Source organism: Hirundo rustica, chromosome 12 (genome assembly GCF_015227805.2).
Source record: "Hirundo rustica isolate bHirRus1 chromosome 12, bHirRus1.pri.v3, whole genome shotgun sequence".
Lineage (NCBI taxonomy): Eukaryota > Metazoa > Chordata > Aves > Passeriformes > Hirundinidae > Hirundo > Hirundo rustica.
In genome coordinates, this window is record NC_053461.1 from 13,394,042 (window position 1) to 13,409,705 (window position 15,664).

At 42.4% G+C, this 15,664-nt stretch overlaps 1 protein-coding gene across 1 annotated transcript in view; it reads left to right on the forward strand.

Annotated features, from left to right (window-relative positions):
• The window catches only part of PTPRG (protein tyrosine phosphatase receptor type G), a 395,690-nt gene that overhangs the window by 279,356 nt on the left and 100,670 nt on the right, over positions 1-15,664 (forward strand). The window contains exon 6 of the mRNA XM_040076808.2: positions 4,353-4,419. Coding sequence (XP_039932742.1) covers positions 4,353-4,419 — 67 coding nt within the window. The remainder of the gene's footprint in view (positions 1-4,352; positions 4,420-15,664) is intronic.

Below are 15,664 nucleotides of genomic sequence, written 5' to 3' on the forward strand. Positions count from 1 at the left end.
CTTTATGAGTCTGCTGAGTTTTGATAAATCAGGGTCTTCAGAAAGTTCTGAGTTTGTCCTATAAAATAATCAGAACAGAGAGCTATGGCTGCTCTACAGTGAGTGACAGGGAATGAGAACGGGTTGGTGTTTTTTAACTCACGAGGACATGCTGAGCTCAGTACAGCTGCAGCACAGGGCTCGTACCTTGCCCAGTAAAGTCTGTTTCCACACGCTGTGGCTTGGTGGCTGGGCTAGCACGGCCAACCTGGCCGAGGTGCTCTGGTCTGTCCTCTGGTCACTGCAACCGCCCTCTTTGGAGTATTAATGTTATCCTAAGAAGGAGCTGAGCTCCCTGGCCTGCCTCCAGGGGTGCAGCAGTGCAAACAGCACTTTCAAGCACAGGGACAGCACGTTGTGCTGCTGAGAGGCATTAACACTGCTGTCAATAGGGTTCATGGTTGATCAGCCTTGTTCAGTGAAGAAGGAATAATTTCGCAGTCCCTGCATCAGATGCAGGAGCTGTAAGTAAATCTGTCCTGTCTAGAGGATGATTTCCACCATGACTTCATGTGAAGAACGTATCTGGTTTATGACTGTAAAATGGGGTCACTTGTGCCTTGCCTTTTCCCATATTGCAAATATTTGTCTTGTTTCATTGCATTAACATCAAGCCATTCTCTCTATTCAGAGTGGCATGTGCACCAGGTATTGAAGTCACCCAAGGGGTACAGTAAACAAGAGATTTTGCTTCTTCATGTCATGTTCATCTGATATTTACCCTATGCTGAGAGCTCTGTTAGCACAGGAAACTGCTTAATGATATCTCTGTGTTTGTTTTTCCATTGTGCTTAGCATGATAGTTACCTATTTATTTGTGCTGAAGAGGATTACAGGCATTTTTCAATTATAAATGATGCACACAAGCATTATTTAATCTGTTTACTGCAGACCTATAGAGTGTTACTCAGTTTTGAGCAAAAACATCTTGTACAGGAAACAACATTTGTAGTAGTAGTACTGTGGGTATTTTAGGGCAATTTCAGGATGCTTTTCCATCTGTCTGTTAATATTCACTCTGCAGCATTGTAGGCTTGTGTTTGTGCCTGGAATTCCTGTGGCTTAAGAAATTTGTCATTCTTGGTGTTTCTTCTGATAAAGTCTTGAAGGAGTAAGGGAGAAACTCATGGCTCTTCACTCACAGGAAAAGAAAAGCTTTGCCCAGCTTAGGCAGATGTGTGTTGGGTGAAGCCAACGTGCCCAGAGCCAGTTATAGATATGAGATCTTTCTCTAATTCTCCAAGGTATCAGCAGAAATGTGGAATATAAGGTCAATCTGAATAATTCAGTGCTGTTTTCCTTCAGGATATGTTCATAGGATACTAAAAAAAAAATACATGGCTGGAACACATATATAACAAAGAGAGTTAAAAACGGTTTGTAGGAGGATATAAGCTCAAGCTTCCTGACATGGAATCATAAAGCAGGTCAGAAGGACACTTCTTATTCTGGAGATTTTTTTTGCTTTTTTCCTTCTGCTTTTTTTTTTTTTTTTTTTTTTTTTCCCTTCCTGTCTTTTAAGTATCAGCTGTTATCAGAGACAGGATTCTTGTATGGGTGAATCTCTGATCTCAACCAGCATGGTAGCTGCAGGCCAGTTAAACCAGAGATGTGCAGCAATAGGGATAGAATTTGACATTTTGGATTTCAGAAACCTGATTTCCTCTGTGAACATAGGCAGAAAAATGATACAAAGAAGTGGGGGAGGAAAAAAAAAATGACATTCATGGTGGGTTTTTTGGGTTGTTTAAGAATTTGAAGAAGAAAAAGATGTAAGAAAACTTTGTTCTGAAGTCCGAAGCCTTCCACAAAATGAGAAAACCTTTGGTCACTTTTCTGATGGTCTTTCCAAGATCCTGAAACAGTTGTACTGAAGTGTGAGAGAACTGTGTGTGAATGTAAGGTAAGAAGAAGGAAAGCATCTGGAAGAAAAATAAAGCTACATCCCATGCAGGTCTGAACTGACATCTCTGTGAGTGGTGCTTGTTTGAATATGGTTTTTAAAGAAACATGAGATCCCATGAGATTACAGATGCATGGAGCGTTTGCCTTCCAGCCTCCATAGAAATCCTGAGCCTGTTAGTTTTGTGCTGTTGAAGAACACAGCACATTTGCAGAATGTGCTATCAAAGAGGCTGCATGGCTGGATCTATACAGCCACACCATCTCAGATTAATGGGGCGCTGCCAGGGCTGAGGTTAAGGATTGATCTACTTTGACACAAAATCCCAAAAGGAAGAGTTCTAACCTTTATGATCCTTTCTGTCTATTTGCTTTCTTCAAACTGATTGCAGCTGTCACCAGAAATAAAACCAAAGTAAATGAAATAAAACTCTTCACCACTTATGGTTAGGCAGCAATAAATAAAACATTAAGTCCAGAGCAAGATTTTCTTATGTTTTTGTACTTAAATGCTGGTTGCATTTTAATTATGTTTTCTTTTCAGAGGTGCCCATGGTTGGAGAAACCTGGATAAATGGAAAAGAAGCAGGAATGTGTCTCACAACAGCCTCTGTATTTTTAGTGTTTCTTTTTGATTTGTCAGATGTCAGACAGAACCTACAAAGTGGGTAATTGGGTCCACTGTCCTGTGATTATTATTTATACAGGATCCAGAGTGTACAGAGCACCCCTTTGGGCATATAAAAGTTCACGCTTCAAAGAGCTTGCAGCCTTCAGGGTAATGGTGTTGTGTCCAGTAACATCTGAGCTGTATATATTTCAAAGCTGCTTTTCCTGCTTTGATAATTTTATTGCATTTCTTGCCCTAGATGATCATTGCAAGTTGTGGAGTACTGTGATGAGGATTTTCGATTTTCATTTCCAACATCAAGCCATTTTGTCTTTAGAGAAGTGCAGGAGAATGTGTCCTGAACACAGCGAAGTAGTTCATAGGGAAAGTAAACAGAAAACAGAAAATTGGTTTGTTGTGGTTTATCTCAATGCAGTTGGCCGAGAAGATAATGAGGTTTCTAAGATTCTTAATTAGCTATGGGGAGGAAGGACGAGATGAGAGGTGCTTGTGCTTGTGAAACTTGGGCAATGTGTTCCAATTTCCTTGTCAGGCTATTAAAATTTGTGATATTTTCACAGCACATTTTTTGGATGTGCTGTGGTCAGTCCTCCTCCTAGGAACAGCTCCAAGCTGGTTCTGCCCTTCATAGCTCAGTGTGTTCCCTGCTGGGCACAAGGTCCCTTCTCAGGCTTTTCTTCTTTTGTCTCCACTCCTTTCCAAATACATTAATACACAGCCATAATGTGATTAAACTCTGTTTTTCCTCATGACATTGAGGTCATCAGCAGGCAGTAAAATACAGAACAGGTCTTTTGCATCTGATGTGTTTCCCATTAGGGGCTGTCCATCCAGAAATTATCAACACTGCACAGGTTCTGAGGCCAACTGGTGGGGGAAAAAAGGAAGAATGTACCCCATGAATAAGATATATGGCAGTATTTATCTCCCAAAAGTAAATTGGCAAGTATCTTAAATAATGGAACATGTTCACAGAAATTGTGAGTTATTCCTACAATACCTCTGAAGAGGCAAAAGGTTAAAACAAAAAAAAATTGCATTATTGGTTGTAAATTCCTTGGCTGTGTGCAAGTGAGTGACTGAAATGATGGGTTTAATTTGGAAATCGCGGAGCTCAACAGGGCTAATCCTTCCGGCTGCCTTTCCCTTCTCTCTCTCATGCTGAATCTCTGTGTTATGGAGGACATGGGCAATTTCTGAGTGATAGAAGAAATGTTACAGGTTTTGGTCTGGCAGTGCAGGCAATTACACTTCAAAAATTGATGATTTTTTTTCTAGGTCCTCTCACAGAGCTTTTTTTGCCTTTCCTTTGTCCAACTGACCCTAAATTAAATAAATGTAAAGATATGAACAGCAATGAGATGCCAAGGCCCAGCTCCATTAGGGCTGAAAGGGGTCCAGCTTCCCCGGCTGCAGCGGCAGCACCAGATTTATGGCCGTGTTGGTAAGGAATGAGCTAGTCTGAGATGACTTCTGTTTATCACAGCAATTCTCTATGAAAGCAGGAGTAGAAGGAGAGAAATCAGCTCTGTGTTTTTAGGCTTTGCAGGGCTGATAATGTGGTTAACCTTTTAAAGAGGACACCTTTTTTTAATTTACCCTTCCTCACTTTATTTCGTGACACCACGTACCTTTGGCATTTGATGAAGAGCCGTTGTAAATGTGAGAACTAAGCAGCTTGTTAGGTAATATCTTGTTTTTTTCTTGTTAGAAGAGTAAACTGAAACTGTTCTGCCTAATGCAGAGTAGATGTAACCAATCCTGTATCCTTTGCATGTAGGTCAGTCAGAGGGACAATTCAGCACTGGATCCCATTATCCATGGGTTGAAGGGCGTTGTACATCATGGTAAGTAGCTGCTTAAACTTTCTACTTGTTGGGAAGGGGAGAGGGGGCAGAAATGTTGTCCTTAAGGGATCAGGTCACCCCTGGAAGGACGCAGTGAACCTACACATTCCTCATTCACCGATGTTTAAGGGCATCACAGCCGTTATTTGATTGGTAAAGATCAGAGTCATTTGTTACCTGAGAATGGTTTGGGGTGAACAGTAAACAATTTGTTTCTTTTCAGTCAGTGCTCCAGAATGCATAAGTTATCAATCACAACCTGCTGCAATCTATCATTTGTATTAGAACTTCGAAGGCAGGCTGGATACTTCACTCTGTTATTTATCTTCTGTTTGCTCTAAAAATACACCTCTCTGAAGTTTCTATTTGTTAATAAATTATTTGTCTTTCAAATTTAGGGAACTGATAATGAAACAGAAAATCAACTATCTATGAAAATTAATTAAACTTTGCAGCAGATGAACATCTTTCTAATGCTGGCATAAATACGATCATTCAGCTGTTCTGATGCATATACCTATTATCCTTGAACTTACAGCAGGTGCTAAAATAAATATTAATATATTTTATACTTTTATAACCAGTCTTTTACTTGGGAATTTTCCTGAAGCCTTACCATAGGTAGTGCATCATCAGCAATGACATCAAGATGCTCCGGTTCCCAAAGTACTCTTGTCAGGTTTTAAAATAATGATTTGTAAAGTTTTAATAATCTCATTGTAATTCAAAAGGCATCTTCTGGAATGGTGCTCAGTACAATAATAAATCTCTGTTCCATCTATAGTGCTGTGATAAAACATCTTTGCACCTTTTCTGAGGATTGTCTTTAGACATTAGCTGGTGCTGTAGAGCTTAACAGACACTTTTTTTTCTCTTGACTGCAAGCCTAAAACTAGTTGACAGTGTTAGATTAAAACAAATAGGATTTTGGATTAATTGTTCTCCTTTCAGAATCATTTAACTTTGCAACTGGGAAGGCCAATAAATCCAAACACAATGAGAAACGGGTTAAATGATAACATGCCATAAATTCCTTCATTTAGAGAATTTTCCATAGGTTTTGCTGATTATAAATTGCAATGTTCTGCTGTGAAATAAAAACAACATGCTGAGCTGAAAAACTGGTGTGGTTTTCCACAAAAATAGAAGTTATTACCTAGCTGCTGCTGGATAACAAAACAGGCCAGCAAAAGCAAAGCTGGGATGCGTTAGGCTGCGAGGGTTTTTTTCAGTGTCTGTGTAATTTGACACTGCAGGCAAGCTGCCATTTAACTGGACTGGGATCTCTTTTTAGTTCTGTTCTTTACCTGCTTTCTGTTCCAAGACTCTCAACCCCCTGCAAGCACACAGTGTTTTAGCCACCTCATCAGGTTTTTCTGCTCCCTGTCTTGCTGCTCACAGACTAAACAGCCACTCCTGGATAATCACGCCAGTGTCTCCTAAGAGGATTATTCCGTTCCCAAAATTAATTGTTTGGGTAGGATGTGACTGGTCCCGAGGCTGTGATTCCCTGACCACATAAGGATCACTCCATCTCCGTGCTGTCTTAGCCACAGCAAAATCTGGGTGGATAAAAGGCGTTTATTTTTGTTTTGCACACAATGCACAGAAGTCTGCTAGTGTTTCAAGTAAAGGAAATCACTTGATATATTTCAATAGCTTGTTTCCTTTTCAAAACATTAAGGAAGAAAAAGAGGAAAATCATGCTTTCCTTCCTGTTTCAAAGGCCCTGATTAAAGGCCTTTTCTAAGGCTCTTTTGGTGGTTAGAGTAAAGGAATTTCCTCCTGCAAAGCGGTTGTTGAAAGAGATCATTCTCTTTAATTTAAATGTTGATAGAACGCTTCAGTGAAGAATTCTCATATCATATCTCTCTTTTAATGTTATTATATAGAATAATAGTAAAGATGTGAGGGTTTTATTCCAGATTCTCACATTTCTTTTCTTGATGCAATTTACTTACATCTTACATGAGCAGAGTTTTATGAATTTATCTGAAAAGCTTCTTCCTGCCTTCCATTTGTCTGCATTCAACTAGGACCCTAAGGCAACATGGACTTTTTGGCTCAAATACAGTGGAAAACTCTTGAGGCTTTTGAATAGAGTGGTTGGATCAAGCAGGAATCCAACAAAAGAAGGCAAAATTGAAACCTTAAGTTTCTTTGCATTTTATAACATTTCCATTACTGTGTTGGTTTTAGGGGGTTGTCACAATACAGAGGCACATACGTGTAATGTAAAAATTAAGAATACGTACAAACGTTGAGGTTTTCTTGTCCCTCTCCCTCCACCTGGCAGAGCACTCATTCAGTTTTCAGCATGGGAATGCCGCACCCACACAAATCCTCATTTTGTCATTTACTAGAAGGCTTGGTCCTGTATGGGAACTCCACTCTGCACCCCAGGACAGGGCTCCCAAGCTGGCCTGTCCCCATAGTGGTGGCAGATCTGGTAACACTCAGGTGGATAGAGAGATGCTAATCATGAATGATGAGCTAGGGTTTTTTTAATTTTTTTGTATCCTTTTTCTTTTTCTCCTTTGAAGTTCTTGTATTCTAACATTGCCCTTCCAGGGCTATGCAAACATTTCCAAAGTCAGAAGTACTTCCTGTAGAAGCAAAAGCAATTTTTGCTTGATATTTCATCAGGGATTTGAATTACTTACTAATTTGATGGAACATAAATAATTGTGCCCTTCACAGTGTCACCAGCTTAGTAACAATGATAGAGAAACATACACATAAAAATCAATACAGGCTTAGTTGCTACTTAGTTGATTTTGTTTCCTCATCTCTAGGCATAATTTTGTAGAATCTTAATGGCCACATTAAACTTAATTTTTCATTAGCAGCCATATAAAGTTTCTTATCTGGAAGGGAAACCATGGTGTACCAAACCGCCAATGATGTCTTGATCTATGACAATGCTTTGGGGTTTGCCCCATGTTCTTCCTGCTGGACAGGATGTTCCCACACCTCTCCCCTGCTCCTGCACCTGCCCTCGAAGATCAGCACAGGAACACCGAGGAGGCTCTGACAGGAGCTGTCAAATGCTTGATGCTGATTTTAAAACTGCTTTTGGTTTTGTGCTCTGCCAAGGATTTGTCACACCTCCCGCCAGCCAGGTGCCCACTCTTCTCACTCCTGCTTTCCCTGCCACAGGGCACGTGGGGAGCGTGTCTGCCACGGAGCCCAGCCAGGACTGACAGCTGGGAGTGAGCAGCCCTCCCTGGAGAAGGGAAGGGGTACAAGCAGGTGGGATTTGGATTTCTGGTGCTGACTTGCCAGTGTTGTTCAGCTCTGCTTGCTGGGGGTCTTTTTTAGCTCCTCTACAAATGCTCTTCTCATCATGAGAGCTGGTGGGAGAGGTCTTTAGCAGTGCTGATCCTGGCAAGACAGATGATGCCTGTTGTTCATTGAATTTGGATCATAGGTAAAAAGTCACTGGTGCCTGGCTGTGTTTGCACCACACATGGGGCAGTCTTGGTGCTGCACATCTGACTCTTCTGCCCATTTTGCTGCTGATGTGCTCAGCTGGGTGCCCTGCCCTGAGCCCCTCTCTGCTCCTCATCCTTCTTCGTGATGCTGAGGATCTCAGGGCAGGAAGGAGCTGCTCTTGTGCAAGGCCTGAGGAGGCTGGTGAGACCTCAGAGGGAAAGACTGTACTCTTGTGAGAACAGGGGACTGTGAAATATCAGGTTATGTATAATACAGATGATTGGCATTAAAATGGCTACGAAAGCTTTTGCCTGCCACACAAAGGTCTCAGAGGAGCACCTGGTAGGATGGAGCTATTGCACAGAAACATTGCTTTCCCCACCTTTGCTGTCTTTGGTTTGCCTTTTTTGGTACCGTTTTGTATGTAAGCCTCTTAGAGAAGCCTTTTCCTTGTTTTTACCAGCTGCCTGGAAAGCATTAAAATGGGTCTTCTTCCCTGATGTCAGTCCTGGGGCGGCAGCCAGTGCTGGAGGCTGTGTGGCATTCACCTCTTCCCAGCCTGCACAGGATCACAGGCCTTTTTTACTGTGCAGGCGAAGTGTTGTCAGAGGGAACAGCCGCCCATACTACCCCAGGCCCCTGGAAAAGATTCCAGAGTGATGGAAACCATGGTTTTGTCCCTCTGTCCTGTTCTCTGTGACTGTCATCAAGATTCTACACTGATCAGCAGAAAATTATTAGAGCACAAATAAATTACTGCAGCAGAAAAGGCTCAGTGTCACAAAAATGGGGCTCTTATTCCCTTCCTTGTCAAAAAAGAGCTCTGAAAATCAAAGTGCTACCAGATCAAAAGCTTAGGTACAAAGTGAATCAATGGCATCTGTTGCTTGTTTGTGAACATGAGGTGGGGTGAGGGGAGGAAAGGAACCTTTATTTATTTAAAAGTGAGGTTGGAAAAAAGTCTTAAAAAGCTGTAATTGGAACCCAGTATGGAGCAGAATGAAGTCTTGGATCTCCCTTGAGATTGGCTGGAAGTGGTCAGGCAAGTGTTTACTAAAATTTCTGGTCTTGCTGGGGAGAACTTACCAAGATACAGTGGAAACAACTGTTTTAATAATGAAAAAGGATAGAGAATAAGTATGTTGCACATCTCTCCAGTTGTCCTAGGTGAAAAATCAGTGAATAACCTGTTAAAATAAATCAGCACTAAAAAAGAAGCAATCTAGACGGTGTTAGTTACCCTGTGGATCTATCACACCAGAAGGCATAATAACAAGAAAACACCATTAGCACCATGACACATTTTTTCTTTTGTTTTGAACTTCAACCATAACACCGCCTGACAAGCTGTTTGCCTTCTACACCAAATATCGTGGGGTTGTAGAGAAGAAGGGTGGGGGAGAGAGGGGTGAAGGTGAGATATGATACTGTGGGACCTCGTCTTTGAAAATAAAACTCTGAAGAAAGCAGCAGCTCAATTTGGAACAAGGAAGGGCCATCAAAGGGAGAGCAGCACCATACGTTAAGCAGAGAACCAAATGTGGAGGAGCATTTCTTTTTCCTCGGGGATGAGCTGGATATATTCTTTTGTTTTCTGATCTGTTCTTGTGTTCACAGTCAGAGTAGCCCTGTGAAAGGGGCCAGGACACGATTGCTGTGGAGCAAAGGGGAGGAGGAGGGAAGTGGGAAATGAAGATGAGAGCAGAGGTGATAAGTTCACACCTTTATATAGGGCAGCTCTGTGCATAGCTGCAGGGGTCTGCATCACTTAAAGGAATAAATGGTGGAAGTGTTGGAAATCTCTGGTCCTTCACCTGTCTGCTCTGCAGAAAGCAGTGCTGGTCATGGCTGAGTAAAGACCAGCAAGCTGACAGAGAATTAATAGATTGCATGGAAAAACTAATTTAAACTTAAAAATATTGCACTTATAAAAGTTAAAAATTAAATCTGATGCTGAAGATCATCTGCAGGGAGGAGTTGGGTGCTATGCTGGTGGGTTTTGGCGATGTTCCCTGCAAAATGAGGGGTAGAGAAGTCTGAGAACATGCGGTTTTGTTCTGGCTCTGCTGGAGCAGATGTGAACAATCCATGCTCCTCTGGGCACTTCTGCTTCACTTTAGCATCTGCCAGAGTCCAGCTTTTTCCAGGGATCCTCTTCTCCTCTAAACTCTGTCATTTTTTCCTCCCTTGCTGGTGCTTATCCTGTATTCCTCAGTTTCCTTGACTGCCCAGCCTCATGTACCTCTGCCTCAGGTTAGGTTTTGTGAAACCTGGAGAAGTCTCATCCCAGTCTAGAATGCCAACAGCTGCTCTGCATCAACACTGCTTAAGCATGAAACGTTCAGAATAACATTTTCCTTCCTTAGGGAGTTAAGACCTCTTCTCTGCAGCTAAACCTTTTCCTCCTAAGCAGTTTTAAGAAAGGCAGTGAGAAAAATTAAGCCTGAGACCAATACGTGGCATGGAAATAGTTTTTTGTGAATAAGAGACTTGCCTTTTTTATTCCTTCCTCCTGTTTTTCTGTACCTCTCACTGGTTGTCTCAGATTAAATTAGTCTGCAGGACTGTGTTATTATCTCACTTCCCTCCTCCCTGCCATGCTGTGCTTTCTGTGTCCTTACATCTCCTTACATTGCTCAGCAGACGCTCTTCTGGGAAAAAAAAAAAAACAAAACCCTAAATAAAAGTGAGAAAAATAATTGCACAATAAATGACAAGAATTACCCTGAGTATAGAGGACTGTCAGACACTGCTCTTCCTGCAGGATTTACACAGCAAGCACTCATCTGATGATCCTTTCACTTAAAGTAATATATAACATTTGTAATCTCATCTTTAAAATCACCCCCATGAGTCTGGTCCTTGGCTGTGCTTTGCTGCCTGCTTTATCTGAGAAGTTCTGGCTCAGTGGTGTGCGACATGACGTCCTTTTGATTATTTTTGTGTGTTTGCTTTTTAAAAGTTTGAATGCAGAAGCTTTAGAATGTCTTGGCTCATCGTGAAAATGAAATTGGCAATAACGTTGTTTAACAAATTTGGGAGATTTTCAAAGCTCTTCATATTGGTGTTGCAGACTTCAGTTATTCAAAGTGTAGCTGGGTACCTATCAGGCACTGCACATACGTTAATTTTGGAGATAAGCTCATTTTAAGATATTGTTTTCAATGCAGCCAAGTTCCTGTTTTCTTACAGAAAATCGTGATGAAAGTCCCAAAACATTCCATGAGATATAAATGGACTTGGCATATAGTTATTTTCTTGTGATGTCCAATCCAAGTTCCTGTTAGATTTAAAACAGTTTTGATCACAGATAGTTGTGTGCTGTGCATATCTCAAGAAGCCTCTTTCTCTAGTAAGATTCAGGTTTGTCTTTATCCAGTGATTTACAGACTGTATTTTAGCAAGTCAGTCCTTGAAGGCAGCATGGTCAGCTGATGGCTCTTTCAGTATAATATTTGTTGGCGCCAGCTTGTGAAAAGTAGTTGGTGGAGATCCATTGCTGGTGTCTGGTTTAACATCTGATTTTTTCCTCTGCTCAGTTGTGCACAATTTAGTATTAGTTTAGACCTAGTGGTGATGACTTGACAAGGAGTGTAAATAGGTTAGGCTTTAAAAGCATGTCTGCAGTTGCTCTGCCTTTGGGTCAGGTTGTTCAGAAAATGGCCCTTTGTCCCATGCAAAATGCTGGGGAGATTTCTCAGCCCAAACAAAGAATATGCTGGCTGTGACTTTTCACGTTGCTGTTGTGAGAGACAGACCAAGAGGCTGATGTGAATGTTGTCTCAGAAGGTCAAATATGTTACCAGCTGGCTCAGTTAATTGTTTTTTGTGAATGTAAGAGCTGAAATACAATATTGTCCTTTCATACTGTGGAACACTTAGTATTTTAAATGCCACATTCATTGTCTTAATGGTCAACAGTGAATCTGTGGTGTTTGCTATTTTTACCTTTGAGGTATTAGAATGAACATGTTTTTCTGAGCCTTGGCGCTTTAAACAAAGCATTGGTGTTTGTTACCTGTGCATAAAACTGCATTAGTGGGGTGATGTTGGATACTGCTCATTGCTGCATCACCTGGGAGCACTGGTGGCAGCAGGAGGTTATAGTTCTTTCCCAGGGGCATGCTCTGTATTTCAGGGGCAGGATCTCAGGGGCTCTGCTTTCCTGGTTGTTAATATTTCTATTTAGGCGCTCAGGTGCTGGGAGGTGATGGGAGGAGGACAAGGAGCAACAGAAGAGAGCGTTGCAGGGCTCTGGTTTATGTGTGAGAGCGAGTAGGCGGCTCATAGGTCAGTTTTGCAGCATTGATTGCAGTGATTCACAGGTGTTTGCAGGTGAAGACATCTGCTTTGCTGTCTTTTATTGGTTTTGTCTGCCAGTTATTTCCTAGTACCTGTCAGCAAACGCTGTCTCATCAATCATGTCGTTTCCAGCCTTTTCCACTTTCTTCCTCCTAGAAACCCCTCACTGCGCTCAGTCTGATCCCAGGCTCCTGTACACAGCTCATGCCCATCCCAGGCACTGTAAAACAGGAAACAGGAGCTGGTAATAAAAGACAGTGAAGAAAGGTTTGTTATTATTTCCAGCCTTGTTCTTTTTCATTTAGTAGGAACTCTGTATATGCACACATGCGTGTGTACGTATATGTATATATAAAAAATATTTCTATGATTATCAGTGAATGCTCTTGCTTAGCCTGGAAATTGTTCTCCTTACAGTTTTACCAACAACAATAACTGACTTAGCGGTGAAATCTTTAAAATTATATGACTTCAAAATGCCATTTTCAAAACTATCTCAAGCTCTTAGGAACTTTAATTTCATGGCATTTACTGTCTCAATATTCTCCTGAAGGATATGGCAGGCATGCACTGGAGTTTTGAAATCCCTTTTTTTTTCTTAAGCTTCCTGTGAAGATCTTTGTGACTTCGATTGCTAAAACTCTGCACCATGCATCTAGATGGCAAGAGATACAAAAGAATGATATGTTTTCAAAAGTGTTACATTATTAAAGCATAATCAATTGATTATCATCTATTTTAATAGTCATTTTAATCCAATTATATGTATTTTTTCATTTTAATCTTTGGCATTCATTAATGAAAACTTAGAGCGTTGCTTGTAGCCATGAAAAATTAGATCGAGTACACCCTGCCCTACTTAAACTGTGTATTAGCAAAGCTACCTTTTCCTTGAGAAATACTCTTTTTCACAGCTGACTATGACTTCCCAAGTGCTTAGGAAAAAACCCTCCCTAATTGATAACCAAAAATTAATCATAGTCGGATACTTCCAGTTTGCATTCAAATAAGGTATTTCTCTGTCTAAATAAGCTTCCTTTACTTGATTATTCATATTGTAGTTCAAAATGTTTAAAAATGAAAGACAGAGTTGGATGAAATGTAGACTACTTAATACAGTGTGTATTTAATATAAAAGTTATGCATTATTCATTTTTGCAATTTGAATAACTTTGAATTTAGCATCCCTGTTCTTCATCTTTTCCTTTGATGAACAATTAATTATTAAAATATAATATTGTCAGCATATGGCACAAAAATCCTTGAAAGTGTAAAATGAGCTTCCTTCTCCTGCCATCCTTTGATAAAGGGATACCATCTTTGTGGTTATGCACGGACCCTTAATCCAGCATCTAAAGTGATTCCATCATTGTAACTAAAAGGTCACAAAAGTTAGAAAGAGTTAAATTGTTAATTTTAACTGCAACATTTTTTCTTAAGTTCGAGAGGAAAGCACTTTTCAAAATGTGCCTCTGCCTCCCAGCTCTTTCATGGGTAGTCATTGGCTGTCAATGCAGGGATGTTGGTGTATTCCAAGGCTCTCTGGGATTCATTGTGGCCCGCTGTGTGCAGAGTGCTCATATAGAGGCAGCTCTGAAATAGAAATCCAGTGTCAAGGTTTGTGTACCACATCTGGAAATCAAGTCCTGTGACTGAGTTTCTAGTTTTGTCAACCAAGCTTTTCTGCATAAAAATGACCCAGTCAAATTAAATGCGCCCTTTTGCTGTGATTATGACTTCTTGATTAGAATCTCTTTGAACTTTGGCCAATCACATATATTTTAGTATTTATTATTTAAGCACACTTTTTATCACACGTAAGCTATGATGAGTTGAAGAATGTGGATTATTTGTTTATTTCCTTTTTGGAGATGCAGATGTGGTCACAATCTACTTGGATTAGAAAGAAAGGAATTGTTCACGAAGAGGTCGTAGTGCTGCCTTGACTTCAATAGAATTACTCATAATTTGGAATGATAAAAGCTATGAAAACATCACAGACCTCTTGATATTGTGCAGAAAATAGAAAATACCAGAAGTGTACGTATCATTGGCATCGTGCAACAGCAGTAGAGTTAAAAAAATCCCCTGATTATCAGACTGCTGCTAAGAGGTTTAGACAACTCCTGATTTGATCAATTCTTCTAGAAGACTGTGGGATGCTGTGGAAGTGAATTCTGCAGGCTTCATCCTATTTGGAAGACGTGTGTGTCAATCACCAGCCCACCTGCTTCTCCCTTTTGTTGGGGAGGGGAGGGGGTGGCGGTGGGTTTGCTCAGCAGCTCTGGTGAGACAGAAAAATTAGTTCCCTCTGCCCAAGTGTGGAGTCCTGTTTGAGGCATGCAGGATATTGAAAGCAAGGAACAGAGATGTTCGGGAGAGCCCCGCATGTCAGCCTGCCCGAGGCAGTGAGCACCTTTGCACAGGGCTGAGAGGGCACTTCAGCCTCTGAGTCAACTTGAATTGCGGAGGATAAGTGCTCAGGGATGGCAGGGAAATTGCCTTGCCTGCAGCTGTTCCCTCCTTTTGTTTATTTATTTTTCTTCATGGTGTTAAATATTACCAGCTTGTCATTGTTACTTGTAGGTGAATGCTTCCAGGGCTTAGGTCTGCATTTCAGGCTGTCCAAGGAGATTCTCAGAGAAAAAAAAAAGTTTGTCCCCAGACTGTTGGACCCTGGGAAGGACTTTCTTGGATTTGGGAGAAGGGGCAGCGGTTTTACCTGTGAAACCTCTTTGTGGGGCAGTGCTGGCTGTGGCTGGCAGCACCCCGGCAGTGCCAGTGTGGGTGGGTGCAGGCCTGAGCGAGCACTGCTTGGATGTTGCTTTGAGCGCTACGCTGGGCTTCAGCAGTGTCCTGCATCCCTGCTCCTCAGCCCAGCTGCCTGGCAGCTCCCAGAGAAGTCTGGCTGGGCAGCATGGCTCTGCCTCCTCCATCTCAGCAATCCCCTGAGGGTTTGACTCTGCTCCTGCATCCCTTTCCGCCCCTGGCAGAGACGGGACAGAAACACTGCCCGATGTTCTTTGGTCAGGCAGCAGCAAACAGGACCGCTGGGCCTGGCTGTGTCCCGCTGGGCCTGGCTGTGTCCCGCTGGGCCTGGCTGTGTCCCGCTGGGCCTGGCTGTGTCCCGCTGGGCCTGGCTGTGTCCCGCGGAGCCTGGCTGTGTCCCGTGGGGCCTGGCTGTGTCCCGCTGGGCCTGGCTGTGTCCCGCTGGGCCTGGCTGTGTCCCGCGGGGCCTGGCTGTGTGCTGCTGGGCCTGGCTGTGTCCCTCTGGGCCTGGCTGTGTCCCGCTGGGCCTGGCTGTGTCCCTCTGGGCCTGGCTGTGTCCCGCGGGGCCTGGCTGTGTCCCGCTGGGCCTGGCTGTGTCCTGCGGGGCCTGGCTGTGTCCCTCTGGGCCTGGCTGTGTCCCGCTGGGCCTGGCTGTGTCCCTCTGGGCCTGGCTGTGTCCCTCTGGGCCTGGCTGTGTCCCGCTGGGCCTGGCTGTGTCTTGCTGGGCCTGGCTGTGTCC